The sequence below is a fragment of the Nyctibius grandis genome, chromosome 3 (genome assembly GCF_013368605.1).
Source record: "Nyctibius grandis isolate bNycGra1 chromosome 3, bNycGra1.pri, whole genome shotgun sequence".
NCBI lineage: Eukaryota > Metazoa > Chordata > Aves > Nyctibiiformes > Nyctibiidae > Nyctibius > Nyctibius grandis.
The window spans coordinates 3,289,515-3,301,711 of NC_090660.1; the positions used below are offsets into that span (position 1 = coordinate 3,289,515).

Consider the following 12,197-nt stretch of genomic DNA (forward strand, 5'->3'; position numbering starts at 1 on the left):
TCAACAGTTACTAGAAGTACTTAACTGCTCAACTAATTAAGATATTTATCTTAAATATATCTTAAACTGGGTATATTTATCTTAGGCTTCTCTGTGTACAAAAAGTCAAGTTTCTTTTTGTTGGGAGCTGGCAAATGGGTAGGGGAAATGCTGCTAACAAAAACAACCTTGCCATGTTATAAATTCAGTTGAAAACTGACTTGCACAGAACATAGTTGTTTTAGGACCAAAGTTTAGGATCAGCACAAGTAAGCCAAATGTCAAGTAAGTAGGAGGGAATGAGAGGTTTGTAGCCCCTTTTTAAGAAAATAAGAGACAAAATAGTAATTGAAGTAAAAGATGCTTGCTTGAATCCAGAATTTCTCCACACATCTCTCTAGAGCACTTGAATTTTTGCTACACTGTGGTAATCCCTCTGGTGTGTAACAGTTTTCATCTACCCTACCCAGTGTTAGCAGCTGCAACCCCAGAAGTATATTATTTGTATACTCTGAAGGAGAAAGCACAGTCTTAATGATGTTGCAGTTAATGAGATATCTTAAAAAAAAAAACCAAAAAACAAACAAACAAAAAAACAAACAAAAAAAGCCCCCACAAAACTAGCATATGTGGAGCTCCATATGCAGAGGGCTGGGACAGGAGTAAAAGTTGTATGTGTGACAGGCTGTCTTCTAATGTTCTGGTTTCGCCATGGCTCTTTCAAACCCTTGAAGAACACTATACAAAGGATAAATTCCATGTAAAGACAGAATGCAGACATGAAAACAGGAATACCTGGGATTTGTTTTTGCAGAAGCTGAACACCTTACATGACATCTCTTGCTATGTGAGCAATGGCACAATTTCATGTTCTTATTTTCTTAAGGCAATAAACCTGACTTCAAGATGTCAGAGGATGAAGATTCTTTTCTGAATGTTAAAAGATCTCTGAAAAAGAGAATGGTGAAACACAGCACTCCAGTGGACTCAATGCTTTCAAGAACAATGCCATCTCCTGCAGATCTGACAAATCAGTCAAACAAGGACCAAGATGCCAGTAAGAGAGTTTACGGCTCTCCAGTGCCAAAATCAAGTCTAAGTAGATCATTAGCTCAAGTATCATCAGTACGTGTTGAAGCATACTTCCCTCATATGTCCCCGAAAAGGCTTTCAACAGCGTTTGACTCACAAGAATTAAACAAAGAGACAAGCCAAAGCTCTCGGGCTGTATTTTCTAGAAGGAGGCTTTCCACTGTGTTGGGTTCTGATGAATCAAATGAAGAGCCAAGTGACAAAGCTGTCCCAAGCGTGGAAGCTCAAGCTCCCACCAAAGCATCTGTGAAGGCTGCAGTAGCTCCCAAGAGTGAGCCTTCACTGCTTGTTACTGGAATACCAGGGATAAAAGATCACCCAATACTAAAAACCAGAAAGAAGAAAATTGATAAAGCTCTTGTGGTAATTGCTTTCCCTTGGTTATGAAATAGCTAAGCTATACAATTTCCTACCAGTGCTGAATAGATACAGATCTTTCTAGTAATATGGGAATACTTCAGTTATGGAACATCTATGGTTTCACCATCCCTGGAAGTATTTAAAAGATGTGTAGATGCGGTGCTTAGGGACATGGTTTAGTGGTGGACTTGACAGTGCTAGGTTAACAGTTGGACTTGATGATCTTAAATGTTTCTTCCATGCAAAATTATTCTATGATTCACTGTCTTCACAACTTACCAGTGAGAACATATATTCATGAATTGGGTCATAACCTGCTAGACTCTGTGGTATCATTCTTAATCACCAACTGGAGGGGATGCAGTATTCCAAACCAGTACTTATGGACATGCATGACTAGTTGTATACACTAGGGCGAAAGTACATTTTCTAATATATCTTCCTTTAGGAGAAACTTAAGAATGGGAAGAAATCAGTGGTTTATATTCTCAAGTTTCTTAATGTTGGTGAGTTAACTAAAACTGGAGAAAATATAATCTACTACTTTTGATGTTTAATCTAAATCATAGTGCTTTATAAAAAGAATGCCAGTCATTGCAAATAGGGTCTTGTATGCAATCCTTCAATTAGTGTAGGGGTTTCCTGGGGAAAGATTAATTAATAGACCTTATGCAGGTCTTTATTTTTCTGTCCTGTGCAGCATAAGAACTTTGATTATTGGCAAGGGCCCTGTGGAAAGCCTATAGAAAGGATAGGGAGGCAGCAGTTATACTCTGAGGGCTGTCATGTCAGTGTGAAGCCATCAAATTCTGTTCTGGTTTGGTTTTTCCCCTGTAGCATATTGTTCATGGGTGCGTTGGAAACTCATGTAAACTTGCCCACTCTGAGAGTAAAGGCTTCTTATCTTACAACAAATGGAAAACTTCAGCCAAAATCCAGTTGGGTTCATAATGCCTTTGTGTATGGTGTTTGTTTTGTGTGCGCTTTTTTTTTCTTAAAGCAGGTGACATGTGAATGGATTAGGTTGACTAATTGATATTTGCTGTTCTATAACAGAGAAAGAAACAAAGAGAATGGCTGCTTCGACAACTTAAAAATATTGAAGAAGCAACTGAACATGAACTGACAATTGAAGAAGCTTGATTCAACTACCTATAGAATTAGTGCTATCACATCCTTCTTGTGGGAATAGCTGGTTCAAATAAATCACACACCTGACTATAGTGTCTCTTAGACTTCCTTTTTCCTTCCAAAATGTTAGTTCTTTGTTTTGTGATATTTTTTTGTGTGTGTGTGTTTTTTCCCCTCTTAAATCTAGGTGGAGTTGGGTACAAATTAAGAAGTACCTCTATATGAGAGCCAATGTTAATTTATAATGGCTGAAGTCCTGAAACAAAGAAGGGAGGGAGAACTTTGTGTAAGAATCATTCTTCATCCTGCCACAGCTCTTCCTGACCATATTCTTTTGTGCAGCATTCAAATCTTGTAGGGCTGCTGATGTTCCTTAAGTGACAAAGTCCTGGTGGCCACATAGAGTGCAATCCTGGTTAGCCAAAGGAGAATCTCCTCATCTAAAGGGTAATCAAAACTGATGCAATCGGGAATGTTTTTGCTGCTAGCTGGGGAGATGAGGAAATAGTGAGAGGCACCAAGGAGGGAGGCCAGCCTCTAGAGATTACTAATTAATGACAGTTTGTTTTGAAGTTCTGGTTCAAAATGAGCTTGCCTCAGTCCTGGACTGTAAATGCACCTCACTGTTGCATTGGAGGTCCCTAATGTTCAGCTATGTGCTTTGAGGGGGTATGGGTTTTCTGTTTTTCTCTGGAGCTGCTGCATGGGGAATGGGGGAGAAGAAGGGTGTCTTCCTGAAAGCTGTATTGCTAAAATGGCACTTTAGCTCACAGCAGCTCTTTCTGAACCACCAGTCAAGAAGTGATACAAAAAGCATAATGCTCATGTTAGCTCCTGCTGCTGTCTGTTAGTTAATCTTTAGGCAGAGTTTAACACTTCTAAGTGATCTATGAGGTGCCAGCAGCAGGGACCCAGAACAGATTTACCATGTGCACACACTTACCCCTGCATTTGTGTGGCTCTAGCACTTTCCTGGCTATACTGGTTTTGCAGCCTGTCCCAGGCAGTACCGAATTACCCCAACAGGACAGGTCCTGTTCAAAAGAAGCTGCAAATTAAGGATGGAGGCAAGGGAAGCTTCTGCATTTCCTTCTCACACACTGAAAGCTGTAATATCTCATGTTCAAGATGACGGAGAAGCAGAAGCATGGCCCAAGCCAACATTATGAGACAGGTTAACCAATAGCAGCTGCATTATGCTCAAAAACCAAGAGTGGAGTTGTAGTTTTACAACCTCTCTCAGGATTTAAAAGGAATTAGGACGTTTTCACTAATGATTCCTGAAGTGAAACTCTTCAGAGTTTCTCAGGAGAACAGCGATGTCCTCAGACCTGGCTTTCTGCAGCAGCCAGGCAGTGGGGCAATGTTGCCCCTCAGGTCACCAGCCAAGGCATGCTCACTTGGTTTGATGTTTAGTTAATGTTCTGGTATTTGTTTGTGTGTGTTACTCAGGCTGCTTGTCTGGCCTCCACAGGTTCCTCTGGCAACTAGGGAGCTCCTGGCTGATGTAGATCCCAAGCTGCTTTTGAGATAAAATAGGCATGGTTGCAGATGTGCTGCTATTCCCCTTGAGTTTGCAGGCATTTCATCAGCATCTATGATTTGTGCCAGGGGCTGAACTAAGATCAGGCAAGTGCAAGGTTAGCGTAAAACCCTTCTCTACCCCTGGGACAAGCACAGATTAGTCTGGCCACATGACCCAATGCTTAATCCAAATGACCTAGTTCTGTCTCTTGTTTATTTGTACCTTCCCAGATAGCCAGTTCCTCTTGTTCCTTCTTCAGGCTTCTCATCCTGGTCTTGGAAAGTCTTGATACTGCTTTTCCTTTTCTTTCTCCCAATCACCTCTCAAAGTCACTCTTGGCTCCTGTCTGAGCCCATCCAATTCCTTGGTCTTCAAGTGTTTCCATCTAATGTCTTCTGCAATCTGGCCTCTAGTGGCTTCCTTCCTTATAAGACACAGAAGTCTTCTGTCTTCCATGCCTACTCATCACTGCTGGTTTCCTTGCCTGTCTGATACCTGATCTGATACCCTCTGATACCCGATGTAGGTCTTCTGCCAAAACTCAGACTCAGCTGTCATACCCCTAAGTGCCTTTGTCTACTTAGGTTGACCCCTTCCATGATGCTAGGCCAAGTGGAAAGGTCATTAAAAGCCAATTGGACTAATTTCCAGCCCTCAGCAGGCCAGGGATCTAGTTGCTGGGAAAGTCCTCTCAGGCCCTGCTTCAGGCTACATCAAATGCAAGAGGAATCCAGGGAATATGGCTGCTTAACATCTAAGAAGTCTTTGGGTTTGTGCCAACTGCAACACAAAACTTTCTAGGATTGAGAACACAGTAAATGCTGGGAATGTTTTCCAGAAAACAAGGCTGCTGCCCTGCCAAAGTCATGGAACTTGTTGATGCCAATAAAATCCCAGATACTTTCCTCAGCAGAGGGAAACAAATTGCCCAGAGTGGTAACACAGAATGGACTTTGACTGGGTCTTTACAAGTCCTGAAGCTGTATCAGGCAGACAGATGTACAAAACTAAGAGCTTTCAGGATTTTGGAAATGATTTCTATTTCCTCTCCTTGGAGTGTTTAAAAAGAAATACAAAAGACTGTACAGCATTTATCTCTCAGTAATTTAGGTCTTCATGAATTTGAAAAAGTCACAATATTTTTCTGATAGCCTTTCACGAGAAAATATTAATAGAATTAATTGGTGCTTCAGGGGTTTTCTGAAATGTGTCTGATGCTCTACATCAACAGTATTATTGTTAATTATAGGTTAGAATACCAAGGGACTTCAACCAATATAGTACTAAACTACACGTTATCCCCTAGTGAATGATGTTTCCAAAGAAAGGCTTGTCTCTAATTTTTAAAAGCCAGGATGTTAGGGAATATGAAAGTACATATATCAAATGACACATACAAAACTACACTGCTACTATTGCACTTCATATGTAAGTATATCCATTGGGGCAAAAGAGAGAAAAAAAATCCTAGTATTTCTTTTGTTTACAGGTTTGCACTTCCATTTGTTTCTCCAGTAGACTCCCAAGTCTATTGGAGTTTCACATTTAAGTTTAATGATGCAGCTAGTTTTCTGTTCTAGGATACACATACACTTTGAAATGAATAGGCTTTGAGAGAGGTACTGGTAGTACCTCTTTCAATGTTGTTTAATGTTCATCCTCTAGTGGCAACAATGGCAAATTGCTGTTTGGTTAGCAACTCTCTTCATGTGCAAAGTTCCTTTATGCATATTTATATTGCAATATCACCACAGTGTAAAAAAAAAATCTTAAAGGAAGCCATGGAGTCCAACACCTCCAAAAAATAATTATTAGTGACCTGAAGTATGGATTGCAAGTGCTGAGGCTGAAAAAGATTAGGGACTACAGGCACCAGATTCTTATGAGAAAATAACCCCCAAGGCATCATGTTTTGTAAAATAAAAAGCCCTTTTTCTACATGGATGAATGTGAAGCAGAGTTGCAACAGGTTCGTGAGCCTTGCTCTTGTCCTGGCTTTTAAACGCAACACTGAACATGTTTGTGAGTTCAGAACGGCCTTCCCAGGGAGGGTGATCTTTTAGGGCAGTATTTTTCCTTTAGGAGCTAAGCTATGACCTTGACCTAGGGAACTGTTTTCAGTATGCTTGTCTCTGAACGGATGTTACACAATATACCTGCTGATGGTGACTAAGCGTGATGTTGGATGGAGAAGAACAAAAACAGTACCGAGAACAGAGGGAAGAGACAGAAATGTCTTCACCCTGGATTTATGAGCTCAGCCTTATTCCCACCGAAGCAATGGTAACACTCCTGTTGACAGAGCTGGGAGTGCTCTGCCCAGCTGCAGTGCTTCTGTACGAGGCCAGACTGAAGAGAAAAAAAGTTTAGTACACATATTTAACATATTTCAGATTTAAATAACAGAGAGCTGGTAACTAAGTTACTTCTTTGCTGATTATAGCTCAAAAATTTTAGGATAACTAAGAAAAGTGGAAAACTTCTAAATAAATACAGATATCCCTTTTTTTTCTCTAAATCACAACATAGTTACATTCCTGCTGCGGACAAAACCCTGAATAATAAATTGCACAGCAGTGTCACTGACCTGTACTCCAGTGTGTTTTGTTCAATTCAAATCCCCTTCTCATCTGAGATAGGACCTTGAAACCAAGCGTCCTAGGTCAGAAGGCAGTAATTACCTTCTCTAGACTTATTGTGGGCTTTTAAGTGTTCCCTGTCAAAGTTGTTCTACTTTGCCTAAATATTCATTTAGAAAAAAAAAAAAGATTGAACTTGCAACATAGGTCAGTGACTTATTGTCTTGCATCTATGTTATTTCATTTCTTTGGGATTTTGTGGGGTTTTTCGTGGTTTAATTCATTTTTATTGAAGAAATGGAAAGAAGAAGGGGGAAAAAACATCCTTCATTACTCCCAGAGAGCAAAAAAAAGAAAGAAATAGAATCATAGAATGGTTTGGGTTGGAAGGGACCTCAAAGATCATCTAGTTCCTACCACCCTGCCATGGGCAGGGGCACCTTCCACTAGACCAGGTTGCTCAAAGCCCCATCCAACCTGGCCTTGAACACTGCCAGGGAGGGGGCATCCACAACATTTCTGGGCAACCTGGTCCTGTGTCCACACTCACAGTAAAGAATTTCCTTCTAATATCTAATCTAAATCTACCCTCTTTATGTTTAAAAACCGTTACTCCTCGTTCTATTACTACATGTCCTTGTAAAAAGTCTCCTACTTTCCTGTAGGCCCCTCTTAAAGTACTGGAAGGCTGCTATAAGGTCTCCCCAGAGCTTCTCTTCTCCAGGCTGAAAAAGCCTACCTCTCTCAGCCTGTCTTCATAGGAGAGTTTCTCCAGCCCTCTGATCATCTTCGTGGCCCTTCTCTGGACTCGTTCCAACAGCTCCATGTCCTTCTTATGTTGGGGGCCCCAGAGCTGAACGCAGTACTCCAGGTGGGGTCTCACGAGAGTGGAGTAAAGGGGCAGAATCACCTCCCTCAACCTGCTGGCCACGCTGCTTTTGATGCAGCCCAGGATACGGTTGGCCTTCTGGGCTGTAAGCGCACACTGCTGGCTCATGTTGAGCTTCTCATCAACCATCACCCTCAAGTCCTTCTCCTCAGGGCTGCTCTTAATCCACTCTCCACCCAGCCTGTATTTGTGCTTGGGATTGCCCCGACCCACAGGCAGGACCTTGCACTTGGCTTTGTTGAACTTCATGCTGTTCACACGGGCCCACCTCTCAAGCCTGTCAAGGTCCTTCTGGATGGCATCCCTTCCCTCCAGCATGTCAACTGCACCACACAGCTTGGTGTCATCAGCAAACTTGCTGAGGGCACACTCAATCCCACTGTTCATGTCATAGACAAAGATGTTAAACAGGACCGGTCCCAATACTGACCCCTGAGGAACACCACTCGTCACTGGTCTCCACTTGGACATTGAGCCATTGACTGCAATTCTTTGAGTGTGACCATCCAGACAATTCCTTATCCACTGAGTGGTCCATCCATCAAGTCCATGTCTCACCAATTTAGAGACAAGGATGTTGTGTGGGACAGTGTCAAATGCTTTGCACAAGTCCAGGTAGATGACATGAGTCGCTCTTCCCCTATCCACCAGCGCTGTAACCCCATCATAGGCGGCCACCAAATTTGCCAGGCATGATTTGCCCTTATTGAAGCCATGTTGGCTGTCACCAATCACCTCCTTGATTTCCATGTGCCTTAGCATAGTTTCCAGGAGGATCTGCTCCATGATCTTGCTGGGCACAGAGGTGAGACTCACTGGTCTTTAGTTCCCCGGGTCTTCCTTTTTTCCCTTTTTAAAAATGGGGGTTATGTTTCCCCTTTTCCAGTCAGTGGGAACTTCACCAGACTGCCACAACTTCTCAAAAATGATGGGTAGTGGCTTGGCAACTTCATCTGCCAGTTCCCTCAGGACCCGTGGATGCACCTCATCATGTCCCATGGACTTGTGCACCTTCAGGTTCCTTAGATGGTCTCGAACCTGATCTTCTCCCACAGTGGGCGGTTCCTCATTCTCCCAGTCCCTGCCTTTGACTTCTGCAACTCAGGTGGCGTGGCTTGAACACTTGCCAGTGAAGACTAAGGCAAAAAAGTTGCTGACTACCTCAGCCTTCTCCATATCCCAGGTAACCAGGTCTCCTGCCCACATTTTCGCTAATCTTCCTTTTATCACTGACATACCTATAGAAGCATTTCTTGTTGCCCTTGATGTCCCTGGCCAGATTTAGTTCTATCAGGGCTTTAGCTTTCCTAACCTGCACTCCAGCTGGTCATTGACATAGAGGGTGACACCCCCTCCTCCTCTTCCCTGCCTGTCCTTCCTAAAGAGCATGTATCCTTCCATTCCAACACACCAGTCATAGGAGCCATCCCACCACACCTCCTTGATGCCAATAAGATCATAGCCCTGCAGGCATGTGCATGCCTTTAGCTCCCCTTGTTTGTTCCCCATGTGTTTGCATAGAGGCATTTAAGTTGGGCCCCTGATGAAGCTGACTTACTGGCTGAAATTCCTTTGTGCTGCTCTTCAGGTGCTCTCCTGCTGACCTGACATCCTTCTCCAGGCTCTGGGCACCTATTGCTGACCTATTGCTCTTCTACCGGCAGATACCATAAACCTCCTAAAGGTTACATCTTACATCTTCTCCTAAAGATAAGATGCTAGCAATGAAAGGGGAAAAGAAATATGTCATACCTCTAGGATAGGAGAACAAAGATTCTCTTCCTAGAAATGGAAAAATCCAACTTTCTAGTATGGAAAGGTGATGTGGATTCAGATATAAGAATGAAAGTATGGGCAGCACTGCTGACAAATGTACTGGGAGAGGAACTGGATCCAAAAAAGCACTTACAAGATGCCTAGGTAAAATGGGTTTCAAACTCTACTTCCCAGCCAAGAGAGCACCAAGCAATTTATTGCATCGTACAGCATGCAACCAAATCTAATTGGTGCTGTGTGAGAGCATTCATGCAAAGGAGATGGGTGCTTTATCACTTGTTACTACTCTCTAAGAAAAAGAAAGACACAAAAAAACCAAAACCTGCACAAACCAGCTCAACAACAGCAATAGTCTTTGCCACCAGGGGAGGGAAGCCATTATGATTAGACAGAAGGCTTACAATTGCAATCGAAAACTTTTAATTACAACACATACACTAATTACATGAGACCAGCAAAATGAAAAGACTGTGACGACTACACTTGGAGAAGAGATGACTAAGGCAAACAAAAACACAGTATCAGACTCGTGACACCTAAAAGGTCCATCGGCCATTCCAGCTTCTCAGAATGCAAAATCAGTGAAGTTAAAGGAAAATAAGACTTGAACCGATTCTTTTAAAAGGTCTATTTTTTTGCATATACTGAATAAGTCTGCAGAACCTGTTTTCACTAGATAGATATCTTTGAGACTGAGAAAATTACCAAATCAGAGGGGGGAAAAAGTGCTATGCATGAAAATGTAGAAAATTATATTAAAAAGAAGGTGGTGCTGAGGGGGGTGTTTATTTTTGTCTTGTTGGCCATGTCATGGTCAACCAGTCACTGATCATAATAACAACAGCAACAACAAAAATAAAATTGAAGTCTTACTTTTATAGTTACACATATAAGCATTTCTACAACAGCTCAGTTAATTGGATTTTATGAAAGAAAAGTTTTTGAGACATCTAATAATTCTTCTCTGTGTCTGTCTTAGTTTTTACAGGTGACCCATCATCACCAAGCTGTGGATCACTAGAAGTTTTATTCTTTTCCATGTGGCTTTGCTACAGAAGGCAAAATTGTGGCGATTTATTGAACTCAGTCAAATTCCTATTTGTAAAGAGAGGCACTCTGCTTTCATTTGTAACAAAGTGCCTCGACAATCTAATCTTGGCTTTTTGCTTTGTTTCATTATACATTAATTATATTGATTTTTTTTTAATCCAGTAACTCTCTGTGATCTTTGTGTTTGATGGCAGAGATTATTTATACAGTAGGTCAGGCAAATATTCGTGTGACAGTCCCTCTTATCTCCAGTGTGATTTTGATATAATAACAGGTTGGATTAACCCCTTCACGCTTCTATTTGCAAGATGTGCTCTCCTTCGAGGAACGTTAAAACTGCTGACAAGTAGAGTTAGCAGCTTCAGTTTTCTCTAAAATGCTTGCTGAGGTGTGTTCACCCAAGAGTAGGTGCCACACAGGGTGACATGCCTGAATGAGGGTGTTGTGTCTCACAGTTACTTTGTCTTCATGACGTTTGTCTTCATACCTCTTCCCCCAGAAAACAATCCCTGCTCTCCTCACACCAACAGGATCAGGGGTCCCAAGCAGAGGCCAGCACCTCTGAGCATCTTTTTTTTCTCTGGACTGCGCGAGCTTGCCTATACCTCACTGTGGATTCCCTGCAAAGAGTTTGAAATAGTAAATGCATGTAGATTAAGGCTGCAGTGAGCATCAAAAGCTTTCACACTTGATCACTATCAGACACTAACTCAACGGCGGTGATGTTTGAATAGCTCAGGCAACCCTGAATCCCAGCAGCAGCTTACCTGGTTTCAGTTCTCCGTACAGCCCTCAAGCTCACTAGAACTGAATGAAGTCCCAGAGTCCTGTCTCTAGTCCTCTGGGGAAACAGTAGAGGATCTGAAACCTGAAAAAAAATTACTCTCTGTATTACTAGCAACAATATTGTAGTAATAATTAATAGCAGTGATATTGCTGAAATCAGAAATGCCCCAGGACAAAAGGCAGGACAGATTTCTTGACAAAAGCAGCCAGGCAAACTTTTATTTTTGTAAGAACCAGTGCAGAAGTGAATAACCTAAATGTGAAAAACAATTGTAAATGACCTAGAGAAATGTGCCCTCCTGTTTTAACAGCATATCATTTTGCTGTCAGTAACAGCTCTCTTGCTCTCTTGGGGATAATTTCAGGCTGTTGTCTTCTGCTCTGCCTGCAGTCCAGCCCCTGTTCCTGTAGCAAGCACAGTTCAGGCATGTTTGTCCCCCACTTTTGGCTTCCCACTTCATAGGACGGATAACCAGAGAAAACGGACCTCTTGACTTACTGTGGTCTGGGTCCTATGAGTTATTCCTATTTTTATTAGCATTTTTAAAAGGATAAAAAGATGAAAGAACGGCATTGTAGATTCTAGTACTAACAGCCAAAGATACTCATGGAGGAGAAAAGCCTCCACGAAGCCTCAGAAGAAAAGAGCAGGAATTTGAAACATCAGGGGCTCCTCCATTTTTGGGTTAGCAGTAAGCTCCTTTAAAAATCCAGCCTCTCTACTGTGAAAGAGAATATTCACTGTGGCATTTGATGAGGTATAAACTAATATAAATGGATTATTGTTGGCTGTTGTCCCACTGACACTTTTCTCCTAAGCTGTGTAACTGGCTGTGACTACGATGCCCCTGGTCTGGGGCTGGATCTCACTTTTTCTCGATCAGTACTGTCTATTTTTCTCCCTACTGCATATGGAAAGGCTTGTTCCTGGAAAGCCATGTATTAGTTTGCGGAGGAAAGGGGAGTTTCATGTGCATCCTGGCATTTAACCCATGCGTCAGACCCAGATATTAAAGTAAGCAGCAACCTT

The 12,197-nt window shown here is 42.1% G+C and overlaps 1 protein-coding gene across 1 annotated transcript; it reads left to right on the top strand.

Annotated features, from left to right (window-relative positions):
- Positions 1 to 257: 257 nt before the first annotated feature.
- Positions 258 to 2,574, top strand: CCDC201 (coiled-coil domain containing 201). Its single transcript, XM_068396421.1, has 3 exons — positions 258 to 264; positions 866 to 1,434; positions 2,488 to 2,574. The coding sequence occupies exons 1-3, from the start codon at positions 258 to 260 to the stop codon at positions 2,572 to 2,574; spliced, it is 663 nt and encodes a 220-aa protein (XP_068252522.1).
- Positions 2,575 to 12,197: the final 9,623 nt, after the last annotated feature.

Bases quoted from the DNA above. Each gene is read 5' to 3' on its own strand.
- CCDC201 (XM_068396421.1), top strand. The intron at 1,435-2,487 runs GTAATTGCTTTC...GTTCTATAACAG, and splicing joins AAATTGATAAAGCTCTTGTG to AGAAAGAAACAAAGAGAATG.